General features: G+C 39.4%; 1 protein-coding gene across 4 annotated transcripts in view; it reads left to right on the top strand.

Annotated features, from left to right (window-relative positions):
• The window catches only part of rassf3 (Ras association domain family member 3), a 74,626-nt gene that overhangs the window by 29,049 nt on the left and 25,366 nt on the right, over positions 1-20,211 (top strand). Inside the window, exon 1 of one of the 4 annotated variants that reach the window (XM_012915555.4) lies at positions 9,060-9,589. The exons of the other annotated variants lie outside the window; for them this stretch is intronic. Coding sequence (XP_012771009.1) covers positions 9,467-9,589 — 123 coding nt within the window. The 5' untranslated portion in view covers positions 9,060-9,466. Of the gene's footprint in view, positions 1-9,059; positions 9,590-20,211 lie in introns of those variants that run through there. 4 annotated transcript variants of the gene reach the window in all.

Raw genomic sequence — 20,211 nt, 5'->3', positions numbered from 1 at the left:
TTAATCGACCAAACTCAGATTAAAACAACAGACAGAGAAAAAGAGAAAAAGGCATTTAAAGTAAACAGAAGCGTCGTTGTTAGTGTGATCATTTAAAAAAAACCCTGAATATAGACAAATTCTAAAACTAAACAATGAATGCAAGATTATATTCGTTCATTTATTTATATGAAAAGTCTGAGTGGAGGTTATTATTTTAATCTGAGTGCCTGCTGACGTCTGTGGGAAGGAGGGATGGTGAAAAAGCAGGAGAAAGATTGTGTTGGCAAAGTCAGAACTTCTTATCGTACCGATGAATCTCCTCCTATTGAATTAAACTGTGTGTGTGTGCGTGTTGGACTTGTGACTCTCACAGATCTCTTATTATGCTGCTGCTGCTGCTGCTGAAAAGCGGCTTCTTTCCGAAGTCTGGCTTTTAGACCTTCTGTTTTTCCTTATCGTGTTAGATGTGAAGTAATTTAATTTAATATCCAGCTCAAAAATATTATTTTTTATGAAAGCTCTGTTTCCTGTGATTGAACCAATGCTATTACAGCTGCCAGCAGCATGAAAATGTTGTGATTTGTGCTGTATTAATGCTCACTTAGTGCTTACGTGTAAGGAAGAGTTCATATCGTCAGAGAGCAGCTGTGTGGTTTTTAAGCTATTGCACAGTTCACATGCACAGACTGTATAAAAAGATGGATGTTGTTACGCGCAGTCCATGTTCTTTCTCAGATAATTCAATTAATAATACCTCCAGAAAATGCAAAAATAGTCAACAGGTCCACTCACCCACCATCCAGCTGTAATGAAGGTGGCAACAACTATTGGTCTTTAATTGAACTGAAAAGTTAGACTAAGCTTGTGATTTTACTGAAGGTGCCTGAAGCTGATGGGAATGTCATTTTTGCAGATATTTGATGAAAACTGAGTAATTAACTGGATGAAAGATGGCACTACTTGACAGCTCTGAGGAGATTTCCTTGAAAAATACATGTCATATTTGCTGGAGTCAGTACAATGAGATGTGTATTTGAATACCATGGTACTCAATACCACGTAGAGTACCATAGAACACTGTTTAGCTACAACTAGCATAGCCTGAACTTGAAGCAAATAAGCAAAAGTGTCTCCGTTTTTAGTGTCTTCCCTTCATGTCCCTTCCCAGCCTGACCTGCGTTAACCTTGCTGTGTGGTTCGGATCATCCAGCTGCAGTGTAATCTACACAGCTGCTGTGTTTCAGTTTAAGCCTGCATCCCTCCTCTCGCTGTGTGTCAGTGATTATGTGATACACCGAGAGTCTCGTGATCCTCCAGCAGCATTCCTCTGCTCTTTGATCACGAGACTCTCGGTGTTTTGTCTGTCAGGATGAAGAGCTGTGGCTGCAGGGGAAAACACACACGCATGCACACAGAAGAGGCTGGGAAACACTGAAATCCACACAAAAATATACTCAGTCTTCTCATATGTATATGCTCTATGGATGATAGTCGTGAAGTGTGCCTTACACTAAAGCTTTCATACATTTGTGAATTAGTTTCACAGTCCCTGAGGCAGCATTGAGTTTGGCTGGATATTTAACACCTTTTGACACCAAAGCAAAAAGTACCGGGAAGGCCTCACGCTATGCCACATTAATGTTAACTGTCCTGCACCCTTAAGCTGTGAATCTTCTTCCTTTCCTTCCTTTTATGTAAGACGTTTGCACCTTGAGGCTTTGGCTTGATTATATCCTGTATTTTACCAGTTTGAGCTCTCCCAGACCACAGTGGAAAACCTTTAACACAAACCCTTCCTTCTTCGGGATACTGAAGTGCACTTTTGACTCACTGCAGATCTGAGCTACTTTTCTACCTGCATGTGGGGCTTTTCTCATCATCGTGGCACATAGAGTTGCAATTAGATTCACAAAATCTTTAAAATGCTCGGCCTGCCCTTTGGTCTCATGACCACTTAACTTTTATTCTTTTGGATTTATCCCTTTCATAAGTCTCAATGTGCTCCTGGGCAACTCCTAGGTGAGGTATTTCAGGCATGTGCAACTGAGTGGAGGCCCGGGGCCGGACCCAGGACACCCCGTAGAGATCACTGGAAGGATAATTTATAGGATTAATAACCCTAAACTTTAAAATCTCAGATGGGTTTCAGCACGATTTCTGTCACGTTAAAACAAAACCTGCACATTCTCCTTAAAGACGCTTTTTAAAATTAAAATAAGAATTTATGTAAATACTTAATTTACATAAAAATATGAGGCTTTTGTGTCACTCCTGCCTTTTAAATTTTGGGGATATAAATTAAACGTGTTAGTCTTTGATCTAGCAGTGATTTTGCCCTTTTACAGAAGTTCTCTAGTTTTACAGCAGACACGCCCACCCCCTTTAAAACTCACAGTGCCTTTAAATTAGGAAACAGCTACACACCCACCACCTGCCCAAAAATAACCAATAAGCACACACCTGGACGTTTGTGCAAATAACACAAGGTGACGACATCTTCACTCAATGAGGTCATGGGAACTTTTAACACTCCTCTCTCTTCATTTGTCTTTGTCTCTTTCCACCTTGGTTTTCTAAATATGACATACTCTTCACAGTTTGACCTATCACCTTCATCTACCTGCTGGTGCCCTGATTTCTAGCCTATGTACCAACGATCGTGCACCCTGTGAAGTCAACATTAGCAGTCAGTACCCATGCTATATTGTTCTGTACATTAGACGTAAAGGAATCCTTACTTTCCCCAGGCTCCCATGGCTATGCACATTCAATATCCAGTTTTCTGGAAGTTTTTTTTCCGGTTCAGGAAGTTGTGCTGATCTGCTTCCAAATTCCTGTCAATAGCCGTTAACTTACACTTCCACAGTATTTTATAGTGCTGCTTACTGGCAATGGAATCAATGCAGTTAAAGTTGTTGAACCGTTTTTGTTTTGTTTTCAGCAGCGAACCCGTGTGCCTCAAGGCTAACGCAGAGGCCCATGTTCAAGGCTAACCCCAAGGCAATTTACTGTGAGTTTTTCTGGTCTATGAGGCTAAAAATCCTAAAGAATTTAACATAAGAATATATATAATATTATGTAATATAATATAATATACCATTTAAAAAAAAAAAAAAAAACGTAGCATTTTGTTGACCCGTCCATCCTCTCCAACCTCCTCCCTAAGGCTTGGATTGTACTCAGGTGTAGATGCCATGAAACCACTAGAAGGCGCTATCATTTCAACGTAAATGTGCTGTTTGTGGTATAAGCTGCTTGCCAAAACTCTGAGTTTATACCACCGTCATCTGGCATTGTGATTTTAACTGTCAAGGGATCAAGTGACAGCTACTCAAATGTACAAGCAAACCTTTGCTATTTAGATGAAAAGCCTTCAGTTCACCTTTGATCTTCTGGTGCTGCTTTCTATCTCAGCACCCAGGATACATGTGGGATGTGGGTACTGGGTGAAGCAGGGGTCTGCAAGAGCCTGCTCCTACTTTGGAACTGGATTAATGTTTAACTTGACATTCAGCTGCACAACAGACTTTCTCATCTTATCTTTGGAGTCATGGAGTTTAAAAAAAAAAAAAAGCAGGTTTCTGTATGAAACATGCAAATACAAAAGCCAAGCCTCTGCTCCAGTTACATGCTATCAACTACAGTAACAGCTTGATAAAATGGGTAATTAACCTTTTGCTGTAGATGTTTCTGGTCTAGTTCAAAAAAGAAAAGTAAAAACATCTAGAAGAGAAAACTGCACCTAAAAACATAAAATCAAGACTTTAAACTGTGTTTTAAACCAGATTTAAAGGAAATATGTGATTCTGCAACATAAGCAGCACTTCCTTAACCAGTTATTATTAAGTTAATATTTATCTATACGTTTTTAAAAAGCTTTACATGCTTTGCATTCAGACTCAAAGTCATGTGAATACATGAAAACAGAAAAAGGTAGCAGTGTTAAATGAATGTAACATGTGGAATTTGGTTGCATGGAAAGAATATTGAAGTTAATTCATCAAAGCACATGCATGAAAGAAACTTCAGAGTAGATTTAGACTTTGAGCAACATATAAAGAAGAGCTGTCCATCCCAGATTCTTCCAAATAAGATCTAAAGTGAAATGGATGCTCTGAAGAACCAACCTGGAGAAAGTAATTCATGCTTTTATTTACTCTAGACACATCTCTAGTAGGTACATCTCACCTATCCTGGCTTTTCTTCATTGGCTCCCTATGTGAACTGACCCAGTTGATCTGAAGATTTTCATACTTTTAAAGAAGTCTATGTCTGGCCACAAGCCATGCAGAGGCTTAGATCCTCAGGTGGGGTCCTGCTATTCAAAAGGATAAAATTTTAAATCTGAGGATGACAGATTTATTAATTATGTTGGAAATATGCATATTTTGTTCTCTTTTTTTAAAAAACTTTCTTTGACATTATTCTGTTATATATTTGGCCCTAATATGTAACTGTCTGTCAAAGCATTTCATAAACGCTGGTTTTAATATAAATGTAATTATTACTGTTGCTTACTTTTGAATTAATGCAGAGACAGTGAATACCTCAAATACTTCCTGACTAGTTCTGTAGGCTGTATGTAATGTAGTGTAACTACGCCTGCAGTGCTGCAGATCATCCATCTCACAGACCAGCTGATAGCACTCCTCCACCAAAACCTCTCTGCTTTATCTTGTCCATGATTATATAACTGTAACCTTTCATTCACGTCATGTATGAACATAGAAACCAGTTTAACAGACCACTGTGCACACGCAACAAATTATATTTCTCTTTCTCTCATTAATTTTTCAACACTTACATGAACTAAACATTAAATTGCTGAGAGGATGCATTTCTTTATGAAGGGTTTAGCATGGATTTAACTTGACGGCCAGAAAGGAGTACATAATCCTCTAACTTATCTAGTAATTGGTTTGACCCAGTAGTAGAGGCAGTATTATGCATGCTGCATAATAACAGCTGAATTCCCAGTTTGACTCCCAATCTGTTGGATTTTTACCGCATGCCACTTCCTCATTTCCTGTCAATGCGCACTGCGCAATCTAAACAAAATTGCCAAAAATATATTATAAACGTATCGGGAAATCTAATATATGGACAGTTTCATGTTACTGTCATTTGCTGATATTTAAGTATATTTAAGGTATTTGAGTCCTGGAGAAATTTGTGTCTTGCGTTTTTATTCAGATTGAGTGCCGTGCCCGTTTTGGTGCTGTGGGAAAGCTTTAATCTCCTAATCGCTCCACACAGTTACAGTACAGTGACTGTATGTTAGGTAGAAGCTGCCCCTACTCCTGGAATGTCAGTAATGTGTAACCAGACTGGCTCCAGGCCAAAGTGACTGGACAGCAGATTAATACCATTCACCACACGCACACATGCACACATGCACATAAACAGAGCTCTGTGAGTGTTTGTCCTGGGTGTGGCTTTCAGTTCAACTCTCGTTGTTTTATTCTATTTGTATTATAGTCAACTTTTTGCAAAGTTTTTTTTATTGTATTCTTTTTACTTTGTTAATCTTTATTTATACATTTTTAAAACTTATTTTTCTGTCTAAATAATATAATTTACCCTATTGTACTATTTATTTAATTGTGTTTTTGGGTTGGCAAGTGGTTTCTGGCCGTTGCTAGGTGTAATTAGATGCAAAGAGGAGTACATTGGTGCTTTACAAACCTCTTTGTGCATTCTGAAGAAAGAAAAAAGGACTTTGATACTTGATCTTTTTCTTAAAATGTTGTTTTTTTTATCTACTTGCCAGAACAAACCACGTTCTGATAGGGTTAAGGATTAAAGGACTTATCACTGATGGTGTTTTAGACCTCACAGGTTTTACCAAATCTCAACGCCTCAGTCTCTTTAGTTTGTTTTTTGCTGGGTAGCATATATGCATTTATTAACATATATGACTCAGTATGGAAATTGCACACCTGCTGTATGATAGTAAAACACTAAATCATCGTATGAGGAAAGAAGTGCGATAAACAATGACATGTAACAAAAATCCTTGAAATTAAATCCCTGAACCTCTAGACCGGCTCGACTAGGCTAAAACACAAGGCCGTTTGATTTGATTCATAAAGGATTAGAACACAAGTTGATCTAAAGTATGTTTTTCTTTATTTACACTCGTTCTGCACCAATACACTGAAGTAAATGGCAGCATGGTGGCAAATCTGCTTATCTGTGTGTATTTGTGTGTGTTTTGGATGATCTCTACAGAATTTGAAAGGTATTTTTGGTTTGGCTGCTCCAGATGTGCCATATTTATTTTTGGTCTCTTCTCTAACTCCGCTGGTTTTAAATTAGAGCCTGTATGTCTAAAAAATCTCCCAGCTGTCCACTGGTTTTTCCCATGTGTGAGCGGGTTAGGCTTGATTTAGTGCAGATGTACTGTAGATTTCAATCTGATGCTTAACCTGCTTTGCTGATGTTTTGCACCTTTATTGCAGCTGGGTGGGCTACAAATGTACAGCATGAAGTTAACAATCTTTAACTCTGCATGCAGCAGAGTTAAAGTACCCAGGAGGTACTCCCCAAAACAGAAGGTACATAGCCCATTAATTGCCCCGCTGCTCCATAATAGTTTCCAGTTGTAGGGTGATGAAAGCAGCTTTAACACCACCCGCTCAAAACATGAGTGAAACTCCATCCATTTAACAAGCACGTAAACTCAGCTGTCGGTCAGGTTTCCTTTGAGCGGAACATAATGTATAAAACGATTTTACTCTCTGACATGTTTTATGACGCTGAATGACGGCAGCATACAGGCTGTAGCTTCATTTCTGGTGAAACTCATATTTAATTAAAAACACACAGCCAAAAAGGATGCTATAAATAGCTATACCTTAATATTGCTTGCAGGTTATAGCTGTAGAATAAACATGTTCCTACATGTGAACATGGAGAAGTTGTAGGAAAGAGGAAAGAGTTTTTTGGTGTAGGGAGCCTGTTGGTTTATAATTTACTTGTGGTCAAGCAAGCAAGCAAAACACTGGTAATCATGTGATGACCGTTCAGTAGATTCCATCCATCCATCCATCCTTTGTCTTCTGCTTATCCAATTCAGGGTCACAAAAGGGAGGGTGGAGCCTAACCTGTACAGGCTGCCAGTTTATTACCGGGCAAAAGACAGACAGACAACCATTCACACTCACTTTATACTTAAAATTACAAATTAATCTTTGGACTGTGGGAGAAATGCCAGGAGAGAACCCATGCAGTCACAAAAGGAACATACAGCCTCCACACAGAAAGGCCGGGCTGGATTTGAACCCAGGACCTTCATACAGTGTGGAGGTGCTGAACACTGGACCACAGCATGTTGCAACTTCAGATTTATCTGAATTCATAAAAAAGGAAGCCACCAAATATTGATAACTGTTGATAACTGCCTGTGGAATAAACCTACGCTATAGGTATGGTACAACCACAAATCCTTCTAAAATCCTGAGACCATGGAGTAGCTTATAACAATATAAAGTAGAAAAGTCTTTGGTGCGCTGTAATTGGACCTTTGTTAGGTTCTGGCTCCAGAAACGAACCTTCAACACTGATTGAACACAGGAACTTTTTTGCTACTTTTATTTTTCAGTGACATTTCAATCCACTCTTTTTGTGAAAGATTAAATGTCTGGCTCCATCTCTCCACCAAAGACCAAGTCTTATGGTAATACCAAGACACACCCACAGAGCCTTCTCATTTGGGTTTGGCTGATTTTATTCTGAGCCTCTCATTGTCTGGGGCAAACTTTTTCCTGACCCCAAATCACATCTTGCCTCAACAGATTTATACAATTTACATATTACAGTTATTAGTAGAGATAATACTAGAGCAACTTAGTTAGTTAGGATTCTGCCATCATAGTTGTATTTCAAGGAATTTGAAGTGAGAGTAATTGCAATGGAAAACTTAACTGATGTTGAACTGGGTTTAAAAGCTGTCAGGCAGCATCTTCTCGCCTGCAGCCTTATTTCAAGTGAATTAGAAAAAGAGCAGAAGGGATAAATGTCCTTTTAACTAGGATACCTACCCCCTGAGTTTCTAGAACATTCATCACAAGAAAAATCATCTCTGGATAATCAGTTAACCCTCTCAAGGCAGGCGTTGCAGATTTGCAACAAGTAAAAGCTAACAACCTGATTACCTCACATACATATTTTATGTATGTTTTTTTTACTCAGAAGTACCACTGTAGATATTCTTTTGTGCATTAGCAACAAAAACTTAATTTGAGCCTGAGAGGGTTAAAAGGCTGAAAAGACTGGTTCCACCCAATGACGACTGGCCTTTTATTTCTCCTGCATTTAGATACTAGCTGGTACATGAGAAGCATGCTTAGAAAGCTATTGTTAATTTTCTACCTGTTGATTGAGGTAAGACACAGGGTTTTTCTTATTTATTTTTAGTGTTTAGGTAGATTAACGAGGAAAGGAAAATGTAAAAGCTCCAGCTGCAGATCAGTGCTCCATAACTGACTGACCTCTGACTTTTTTTGTGTTCTTTAGGAATGCAGGTAACTTTATTCTTCTCTGTAAAGGGTTTTTAAGACTTTTTTTTGCATAGTCTGTGGGTTCACAATGACAGTTTTCCTAGGTGACATTTTCAGGAACAAATGAGAGACTGTAAAAAGGCTCTCTATCTTTGCCTTTGGGTATTTTGAATATCAGCAGGTAGTGAAGAGGCTAAAAAAATGCAAATTGGAATCTGCTCTCTGTGTTGAAGTATTTTTAGAAATATGCAGCATCCTTTCACAGATTAACTTACAACTGTCAAAAAAGGAAAATAAAATTAAAAAAAATTACCAAGTGTAGAACAAATATGCTTGTTTTGAAATACAAGAGAGAGGATATATATATATATATATATATATATATATATATATATATATATATATATATATATATTTTGGCCAAATTCTTTGATCCGCGCCACTCAAACTGGGCATCGGAGCGCTGATTGGCCAACCTGTTGTATTGGGCGAGGTTTTATTAACTGTCAGGCAGGGGATTGGCTGGCTGGAGTTATTGCACCTAATGGGAGTGGTCTTACTGTAGCCTCGCCTCGCTGTCACACAGACTCATGCATTTAACAGACGGCGTGTGAGTGGAACTTGTGGGATTTCTTCATTAGCACTTTCGAAATTGGTCTATTAGTTATAGTTGCTGACATTTCTGCTTCGTAGCAGCTACTAGCTTCATTTTCTGTTTATAAATGGAGAGGTTTGATTGAGTTGTTTTGACTATGCCGGTGGAGTAAAGCGAGGAGGAGAAGAGGAAGGGAAGAACGGGAGAGAGTTGAGCGGATTTGAAAGAGGAAATCATTCATTGCTGGTCGAACAGCGAAGCCTGCGGACAGAAACAGAGGGAGGTTTGGCCATTTACTGAGGCTGGAGTTTGTTTAGAGCTGATATTTGTTTTCTTTTGGGTGGTTTTTTGATGTGGCCGGTTCTCAGTGGAGAAGTTTTTCCCGCAAATGACGTGGAATAGCACGATGAGCAGTGGCTACAGTAGCTTGGAGGAGGACTCCGAAGAGTACTTTTTCACGGCCAGGACCTCTTTCTTCAAAAAACCCTCCGGAAAAATCACAGAGAAAAAGGTAAAGATTAGGAATACACACACACACACACTGTCTACACAAACTCCCTGTACGCTGCTTTTCCTTATAAATAAGTTGTTCTGTGTTAGAGAAGCTTTAAAGTCCAGCTGTCTCATTCAGATATGGGCGTCGTTCCGTACTGCATTAAAAAAATCTCTCAAACCTACATTTCCCTTATTTCTAAGAGATGCTCATATGAAGAAGAAAATAAACAAACAGATTTTTCACTTACGTAGCTTTACTTAAATCCGGCATATAGCCAAAGTAAAACTAAGTAGCCCTTCAAAGTTTATCCACCACTTTTATATTTTATTCACCTGTTGTGTCCCTTTAGCTTAAAGGAGCAGAGACACTTTCAAACCCTGCAATCCTGTGAATTGTTCTTTATGCTGAATTTGTTAGCGGGAGCAAGTTTCCACTTTATATTTTACCATGTTGAGCTGTCCCTGTAGTGTCCCTTTAGCTCGAGCTATGAAGTTGAAAACATAAAATCATCAGAATTGTTAATGGGGTTTTGTCAGTGTACAAGCAAGTTTTCGGGATATTTGCATAACAACCTCCCATTTGTGGCTTAATCCCTTTTTGACAGTTTTAGCAGCAGGTTTAACCTACATTAGATTTCATAACAGGTGTCCTTTGTTGGTTATTATATTACAGGAGGTCATTAAAATGAAAATACATGTATAATTTCAAGGATTGTATCCATTTTAATCACTGCATATGGGAGATTATTTCAGCAAAACAACTCTTAAAATACATAAGTGTGGGACTGTAATCAGCATAGTGGTGATTAGATGGTGTCAGATGAGACCACCACACCCCCAAGTCAAGTCTTTTCCCTGCAGATTGTATAAATTAGGGCTGGGCTGAGCTCAGGATTGAAGTACAACCATAAACATTCAGCTTTATCATGTCTGGAACTTAATAAACAAGGTCGCTTTTCAGATCTTTGACTTACTGCACTCCTAAAGTCACACACAGTATCACAGACAGTCCTGCAGACACAGCTGGTTTGTTCCACACTCAGCATACTGTAACATAATAGAGCTATTCTTCTTGTCTGCCCACTTAAAGTGTGTGTGTGAGAGATGAGGAGCTTGCACATTCTCCAGCAATGCATGACCCTTCACGTTTCCATAACAGGCCTTTAACACAAGCCCTCATTCCTCATGGAAGTGTGTGTGGAGTGAGAAGAGGATGCACAATGTGGCCCACAGACCGCTGCGAGAGAGTTTGGGACCTGTGGTGTCTTAAACTGGACTCGAAAAGGGGGCGCTGGCTGCTGTGTGGCGGTTTCCCACATGCCAACAGTAATTACAACTACAGCGGGGACGTGTCCCCTGAGGAAAATGTTTGCGACCTCTGTATAAAATTGCTGGTTGTGTATCGGAGAATAGATGGTTATTGAGAGAAGATGTGTATTTGTGTTCACCGCTGAGCTGTGTGGAGGTAGTAATTGATTACTTTAAATACTGGCGATGGTTACAGCTAAAGAATCTGGGGAATGTGCTCACTGCAGTAAAGACGGTAGTGTATGAAACTGGGGTTATGTCAGTATACCCAGGGGAAGCCTGTGTGTCTGAGGTAGACCTAAAGACACTCACATAATGAAAAAAATTAAACTATGCTGGTAAATATGTCGTCAAATTAAACGTGGCTGCCACCCTCTTCTAAGTTGTGGCAACTCCCTGCAAGTCCTGTTCTACAAATGCATTTATTTTGGGGAGGATGCCTAAGGCAGGGATCTTCCTCAGCCTCAGACGCAAGCGGCAGGTCATTCCTGTTAGACCTCCCTTAAGTCTGCTAGGAGGGTTCATGTGTAGTTGGTGTATTTTGCACAGTCACCTCTGATGACAAAAGCTGCTACAGCGGAGTGCCAAATTTCATTACACCACATCTCAGGTCCTTTACTCCAAATGTTCTCCCTCAAATGCCTCAGGACAGTACTGTGATACTTGGCCCAGACCTGCACGACCTTGTAAGTGTTGCACCCGTGACTCATCATGCCTTACTTCTGTCCTGGAGGCTGCTGTTTGCTCCTAGGTTTTATTCGTAGAACCAGCTCAAATCACCATCTAAGATGTCGTTACTTTCTGGAGACAAAATATATGAAATAATGAAAGGCTTAAAGACATAAAGTGGCCCATAAAATTGGTATCTTGGCCAAAATGATGCACCGATTCTGGACGGCCAACCAGGGAAATGAGATGTAGCAGTCAGGCCGGAGGAAGCTTTATCTCTACACCCACGCCTGCACACATCCACCTTTTCAGTGTGTGAATGGCGTTTCTGTCGGGAAAATGTCATGCTGACCAGTGGTTCTGTGTGTCTCATTCAAAAAACACACAAGGCTAATCCCACCCCAGCCCCCAGGACGCTGACACTGGACAGCTAAAGCAGCTCATCTTCAATTCAAATCATGCTTTCAGACTGTAGGCTCACTGTGCGCTGTTTTCCGGCAGTTTCTGACTCTTCCATAATTAGTCCGATTATGAGCTGCCGTCAAATGTTTTGTAAAACCTTTACATCACTGCAGGAATATCACTTGATTTATTGAACGTCATGTCCCTTTGAGACTGGAAATAAATACACTATGGAGCTGCAAAAAAGGTGAAAATGTGAAGAAGGGCTCCCAGTTCTTGTTGGGTGAATGGTTTTGTCATTTAGATAACTGGATTATGCTTGCTTCTGTTAGGCTGTCATATTTATTTGGAACATCTTTGGGTTTGTCTTGATGGTACGGATGATCTAATACACTTTGCTCTGACAGTGGTAGCGTTGTGCTTGAGTAATGCATGGATGGATGTCAGCAGTTGGGTCTTCACTTACCCGTTTCAGCTGACCATGAATAAGTTAATATCCTGTGGGGTCAGGTATCAGTAGGCGCTCCCACATGGAAGTTCCACATTTTTAAGAATTGGGGGGTAATTCAGAGATATGATATTTGACTAGATCAGTTATTCCAAAACTGGAAAAGGCTGGGATCCAAATGGTTTTCTGAAAATCTGCATCCATCTGAAATCTTAAAAAAACAAAGAAGGAAGTAGGTACTTGTTTTTTCACTGATTCATTTTGTTGCAGTTGATTCAGATTTCCTTTGCGTCTTTCTGCCCGATTTTTTTTTTAACTTTTATTTTATCAAATGAATTTTCCATCCTCTACATGATATGAACACACAACAGCTTACCCAATGTGAGCAAAAGAAATCTCTAGAATCCAAGTTCAAACCTTTTTATTAAATTTTTAGACTCATTATCTGTAGTTTTTAAATCATTTCATTTAGCAGGAGCCTATTATGCTTTACCTTGTTTTCTGTGGTTTATGTATACTGGTATAATAGGTTAAACATGGCCAGAGTTTCAAATAATGAATAACTAATCATAAACAAGCAGGATGAGACAACTTTTTATACTCTTGGATCTATATGATGTCACTGAAACTGCATATCCTTGTATGGTCATGAGCACAGAAGCCCCGCCCACCCCTGAGGCTGCTCAGTTATGGCAAAAATCTTAATTACAGTTGTCTCATTCAATATTGCCCTGATTATTTAGCATGATAACTGTGTGATTAATTTAATAACATTTTAAAATATGTATTATAACTGGGGATTTCCTTGATTATTAAATGTTTATTTAAATAGAAAACAAACACAACAACATACAAACATTAATAATCTCTCCACAGATTACCCCAATCAAACTTTGTGATGGTTTATCTAGATCCTAATTACTGCTGGCTAGGGCTGCCACAAACGATTATTTTGATAGTCGACTAGTCACCGATTATTTTTGCGATTAGTCGACTAATCAGATCATCATCCATTGGACATACAGCTTATTGCACCAGCAGCATCTGCTCTTATATAACTATCATTAGCTTACAGCTTTAAGTGTTTAAGGTATGTGCTAACTAAAAATAAAGACAAGATGATAGTTTATTAAATTTTAATGAAATCTGCAGATTGTTGTGGTTTAATAAACTCCTTGCTATCTAAAATATAACAGGACACCGGAGTAAATTCTTGAGCATCTCACACTTCTGATAATCAGCTGTCTGCTTGACGTTTATTCAGCTGTGTAAAAACTTTAATCTCAGCCAAACCGATTTACTCAGGAACAAATAAAATACTAAAAAAAGCCAAACAATAACATTTTGAAGTTGTCTAAGTGACTTATATATATATTTAACCTGAGTAGCGAAAGACGGCGGTCGGTTTGAAAACGATTTGCCGGGAGTCCGGTGTTCTCACGGCTCTAGTTAGCCTAGCCTAGCCTCCGGCTAGCTATCGAGCTAGTGGGTAACAGACGTCTCTGAAAACGTCGGAGCACTTTTGAAAATATGTGGTGTCTTGATAAACTGAGCAGATATTTGAGGTTTGCACAGCTACATTCTCGCCTAAAAATATGTTAAACATTTATTTTGTGACCCAGAAAGAATAATAAGAGTAAAACAAACTAGCTGCCACCATTGTTGGAAACTGAGCTGGGCCGCGCTATGAATTCTGGGACACAGCTTCTTCTTCTTCGGGGTTTAACGGCAGTTGGCATCCTTGTACATGCAGTGCTGCCATCTTCTGTTTCAGTCTGTTATTACACTCTTAAATCCTGCTACTTATTCCTGCGTCTTTCAGGATCTTACAAAGCTTCAAACGACACGTCGACTATTAAATCAGTCGTCGACGATTTTGATAGTCGACGTAATCGTGACTAGTCGACTAATCGTGGCAGCCCTACTGCTGGCTCCCTGTTAGTTCAGTTAATGAACAGTGAAGGAGGATGGTTAACCATCTACTGCTGTAAAAGAAACCAAAATGGCAAATAAAGACCTTATTTTGTTCTAATAATCATTGGAACCCAGCTCTGCCCACCTGCTATTTAAACCTTTTGTTTAAGAGAGGCAGCCAATCAGCACAAGCCTGGCTTACAGAAAATTATTTGAAGCTCAGTTTTCTTGTGTAATAAAGGGGGGGGGGGGGGTTTGGTTTTGTAAATGTTGCACTTAAAAAAAACCTTAAAGATATGAGGTATACCTTAGAGAATTAACCTCATTACTTACTCATCACCACTCCTAATGCCTGAATTCCCAGCCCATAAATCATGAGTACTACATGACAACTGCAGTGTTAGACTCAGACTCATGAGAGGAACTTGAATCTTTGAATGTGCCAGTCAGAAGCAGGAAGTTGCTATTGCTCAGCTCGTGTTGATAAATATGACACTGTTGAAGGAGGTAAAGACAACAGTGCTCAGCAGTATGAGCTACATCCAGCCTGTGTCAGCGTGTTCGCCCATCAGATGAGCCTGACGTGACTTTGTATAGCACAGTGTGAGAGAATAGTATTTGTTTGTGGATCCTCCCCCTACTGTTGATCATTCACTTCCCCTGCTGATAGATTTATGGTCCAGTATATTTTCCCGGACCGCACCCTGTAGCCTTCTCCAGGTGTTTTGTTTTTTCCCCCCTCTATCTTCTTTAGAATGGCAGGTATAGTAACAATTGCTTCATATGTCTGGTTAGACCAGTATTTGTCCTGCTGGATTTACCTTCTAATCAGATGTGATTTTTATGGGAATTTCTTCAGGAATCCGAGTAAACATTAAAGTAAGGCCATTTTCTGCTATTGAGCTTAGATTTTAACCACCTTATCTCGTGTGTGCGTGCGTGTGTGTGTGTGTGTGTGTGTGTGGGGGGGGGGGGGGGGGGGGGGGTTGAATCTCATGGTTTTTGTCTTCAAGGGTACCTGATAGACAGACTGACTGACTGTTGTAGAGGTTTACAGATAAGGATTTTATCTTTCCTGTTCGTTCTCTCTCTTACTTGCTGTGAACTCCTGCTTCATATGTCTGGTTAGACCAGTATTCCTGCTGCCACAGCCCAAATTGCAAATTATTCCCACTTTATTTTGTAGACTTCTTACATTCTTTTACCTGCAAACTGAACTTCCTTTCCTCTATTGGAGAACATTTGTGTTTTTGTTATGTCTAATAGCAGGGGTTCCTAGCATTTTTTTACTTCACCGGGCCAAATATAACTAAAATGCAGTTATGACTGGTCAAATAATTACATAGATGGAAAATTAGAATATCTGTTCAGGGATAATGGGGTTCAAAGTAGAGATGTTGCTCTCACATCTGAATGAGACATTTATATTGGTTTTAGGCCTCTGAAGCGAGATATTCTAGGCATGTCTGACAGGAAGTAGACCCCGGGGCACACCCAGGGCAAGGTGGAGAGATTTTATCTCGCAGCTGTATTGAAAACCCTTCGGTGTCCCATGGAAGAGCTGAAGGAGGTGGCTGCCTCAGATCCACATCACCCACATTTTTTGGACTGCTGGCCTTAAAGAATAGTCTCCTTTAAGATTTCAGCTTATGAGTACCTTATACATTAAACAAAGAATAATAAGATACGTTTTGTCTTAGTTAACTTTAAATATAATTTGTTATCTCTTCTAAAATCTTCCCATCAGATGAGGACGGGCAGATGTACATGCATACATGCTACAGTTGCTGTCATTTGGTTTTACATGGTCTCATGTGGGATTTGAACCCAGCTTCTCCAGATGGAATTTCACAAATCAGCCCATTATATCTTACTTGTTTGGATTCAACAGATGTGGTCTTAACACTTCTGATTGGCCAAAGATCCCAGATCTCAGGTGCAGGAGTATAGTTCCTCTTTCAGACTTCTTAAATATAGTTATATACAGAGAGGTTATTATAAACTACTGTTACACACGCATTGTTTGCCTGAATTTTCATAGAATGAAAAATGACAAACAAATGTCCAACAGACTCAAGTTTAATCAAATTAAACGGTCTTTAGCCAGCCTCCTTTGTAGTATAAGATCCATGTGATGTGAGATTGTGCCGAATTGCCCAGTTTGAGAATAGTGCAGGTAACATTCAGTTGTCATCAACCCAAGGAGAACTTTCACTTAAATTAAAAAAGAGAGAAGAAAGCTAAAGTGAACTGAAGTGGAAACTTCGGCCAATCTCCTTGCCTTATCGCTATAAAATGACTATTTCTTTCCAGTTATGCCAAAAACCTTTGCCTACTCCAGCTTTTAACATACTGATAATTAAACATGAGCATGTCTGAAATGTAGCGTCCTGTATTTCCTTGTTTGTATTTTCACAGTCAGTTGATTTGACTTTAGGGAAGAAAGTAATTCTTTGGAAATTGTTTGTTTACTTTGAAACCTGACTTGATGACCGATGGCATGTCATCCAGAAAGACTTGACGTTTGTGGTTGGAGTCAGCTGGAGCGACCAGAAGAGAGGAAGTGATTATATCATAGCCGTACTTCTCTTTCAGCGTAAAAAGTCTGAATTGTTTGCACTAATTTCAGTTTAAAGTCTTTTCACTGTGTAACCAGTGGATTTTTATAAAAACGTGTATACAGAGTCAGTGATTTCTGCTGTGGATGGCCAGCGCTGATTTATTTTTAAAACGCCACCTTTGTTTTAATCCTGTGTTGTCTTTCCTGTCTGTGTGAATCCAATCCATCTTTTCTCTCATTCCCCCTCTCTAGATTTCCTTCCTCTGTCTGTCCAACATGTTCTCACCTCCTCCAACCATTACCCCTTCCTCCATCATTGTTGTATGTCACCGTGGTCTGTTCTCAACTCTATATCCTGTTCTTTCTATAACAAGGCCACCCAAGTTTTGTTGGAGTTCACTAACTGTAGCCATATTGCAGATTTAGTCTTGACTTGTTCTGTTTGTGTCAGTCTTTCTCTCTTGACGCTGCTCCAGGATTGTTTTAAATTCTTTTCATTGGCATTGCTGTCTTGCCCACCTCTCACAAGAGTTGGTGGCATGCTGCATCATAAATAATTGTAATGTCAAATTGTTTTTTCTAGCAGAGGTCATTCTACCATCAGCAAATCCTTCTTCCTTTTTTTCTGCTGCTGTCACATTTGGTTTTGAAACAGTTGTCACAGTCCAGACAGTTGCTTGTACTAGTTCTTGGTTTTGTAGTACGAGTACCCAGTTTAAGCTTCTTGTCCAATATCATGACCATTAAGTCCTAAAGGTTTTAGTTTGAATTAGAGCTGGTTTGTCCTTGGCTGTCTTTGAACCGTGCCAATGACTACTGGGCCACATCCATAGATGCAGATTTAACTCATGGTTAGTGTTTCCCACACAGACTTTACTTTGGCGTGCTGCCTGGCTATACATGTTAAAGGCTGGCCAACTGTTTTTCAAGTCATTTTGCATTTCGTAGTTTTTATTTTTCATCTCTTCAAAAGAACAAGACAACCATATTACTAGTGAGCAATCCCCTTGCTCTTATTTTGAAACTTTAGTCATTGCTAACGATCTATTGGTGGCCGTTTCCACCCCCACCTACCAGCAGACCTCAATGTCCTGCATGTCATTAGGCTTTCTCAGAAAGTCCTTCATCCGTGGTTGTGAAAACACCAAATTATGCTCAACACAATCTTAACTATGGAGACCAATAATGATTATGTTTACCCCACAAACAGGCAGGAATAACTCTGGATAGCAATGAGGCTGCCATTATTTTTTTTTTTTATCATTTATTATTTCTGTGCAAGCTGCAAAAATTATTGATTTTTTCTGATCACTAATCAATATTCAGGGCTGGGGAAATACAGTAATAAAGCAAAGCAGTGCCCTGTCCATCCTTTTATTTAAAAAAAAAAAAAAAAAAAAAGACAAACAAGGACTTCAGGCGTGTCTTTCGTCAGTCTGTGATTATAACTTCCTCAGCTGCCACAGTGAGAGACCTCAGGTTGGTCATCTGGCAGATCAAGCATCATGTGATTGTGTGTGAATTGCAGTTGTGTTTAAAGTCCTCTCAGTTAACCTTTAGTGTGTTTAGACTCACAGCTTTGCCATGCCAACTGTAAACACTGAGGTGGTGTTAACAGAAGGTCTCCTTTCAGTTTTGTAAATGCTGACATTGAAGGCCTCAAAGCTTTCATACAACTTGAAAAACCAGGTGCTGAAAGTTGTTTCTAAACTGCAAATTGTGTTTCTATCTCAGTGAACTAAATCTTTTGGTAAATGAAGGCTCAACATGCCCAAGAAGAATGTCATCACCTTGATGTTTAACTTTTCAAGGCTGCTTCATGAGATCAGAATATTATTTGTGATACTTTGACAGATATTAAGATTATCACTGTAGCTGATTGTCGTAAAGTTCACAGTGAATCCTTTATATGATGTAGTTGCAGGGTAGGAAGTACCTCAATAACTTATTAGATTGCCTGGAATAATATTTTGTACAGAAATTACAAAATTACAAAATCGTGTTCCCCAGAGGATTGATCATTCTCACATTCATGATCCCCTGACCTTGTCTTTCAAGGCTATAATAATGGAAATATTCATGGTTTTGAGTGCAGTATTTTAACAGCTATTACATGGATTGCAATGCAGTTTTGTACAGGCAGTCATGTTCCCCAGAGGATTGATTCTTCTGACTTTCAGGATCTACAGACTTTGCCTTTCAGGGCATTATTGGTTTAAATTGTACAGTTTTGATTTAAACGTCCCACCAGATATTGCATTGAGTGCCATGAATTAACATGTACAGGGTTCATGTTCCCCAGAGGGTTTATCATTAGGACTTTTATGATTTCCCTCAGGACCACAGCAGGTTAATCTTTACTGTTGTGAAGCTGCAAGCTGAGCCGGGGCTTGCTGAAACTAGACGTAAAGAGCATAAAAATTCACCTTGGTGTTCTATTCAATATGACTTGAAGCAACAGATTGAGCGCATACATTTGTGTGGAAAGTGTTTGCAGAGATTATAAAGTGAGGGCAGGTTTCCCATACTTTATGGAAGCTTAGACCTGGAATCCATGTCCTTCGTTTACATGGTGAACCCTTTGAGACCTGCTAGCTATGCTATTAAACCTGTCTTCACCATGCTTCGCATTTGTCTGACTTTCTTTTTTATGTTTAAATGGCCCCTCAGGGTGAATTCTTAGCTTCAGATGCTTTTAAACACTGACAGAAATAAATTGACAAGGCCCTTCTGCATACTTTACTGCAGGAGGGCCTTGTAATTATTTTAGAGTAGTTTCAAAATTGAACACATCGACTGCTTCAACTCTAAAAACTGCCCTTTAAGATATCACTAGTTGTAGTGTTGCAGCTCATTGTTCTTTGAGATCAATCTCTGTTGATTGCCTCCAGGTTATATAAAGCTTTTTATGAGACTCTTGCCTTTGCCCTCTCTTATGTTCTGCTTTTCCAAATGAAACATAAGTGATATTGTTCTCAGCCGCGTGGCCCTCGCTATCTCTTCAAACAGAACCAGAGTGCTTTTATTCCTGGAAGCACACACACTTATATACACAGACACATGCACACACAGGTCCTCTGCACAGCAGTGTTGTATAATAAGATAAATCTGCCTTTGAATCAAACCACCTGCGTCATGGAGAATATGAGGTGTTTGTCAGGATTGCGTGCATGCTGGAGACAAAGTGGAAGAGGAAAAGGATCAGAAAAAGGTCTTCATGACTTTATATATATTTAGCATATTGGAGAGTGCAATAAAGCACATTATTTATTGCCATCTGCACTATGCAATAAAAAATACTTCTCCCATTGTTGTCCCTCAGATGTTGTAGGGGGCA

This window comes from Maylandia zebra, linkage group LG17, assembly GCF_041146795.1.
Source record: "Maylandia zebra isolate NMK-2024a linkage group LG17, Mzebra_GT3a, whole genome shotgun sequence".
NCBI classification, from domain to species: Eukaryota; Metazoa; Chordata; class Actinopteri; order Cichliformes; family Cichlidae; genus Maylandia; species Maylandia zebra.
Note: the sequence above shows the minus strand (reverse complement) of the source record. Positions and strands in the feature narration are given on the sequence as shown.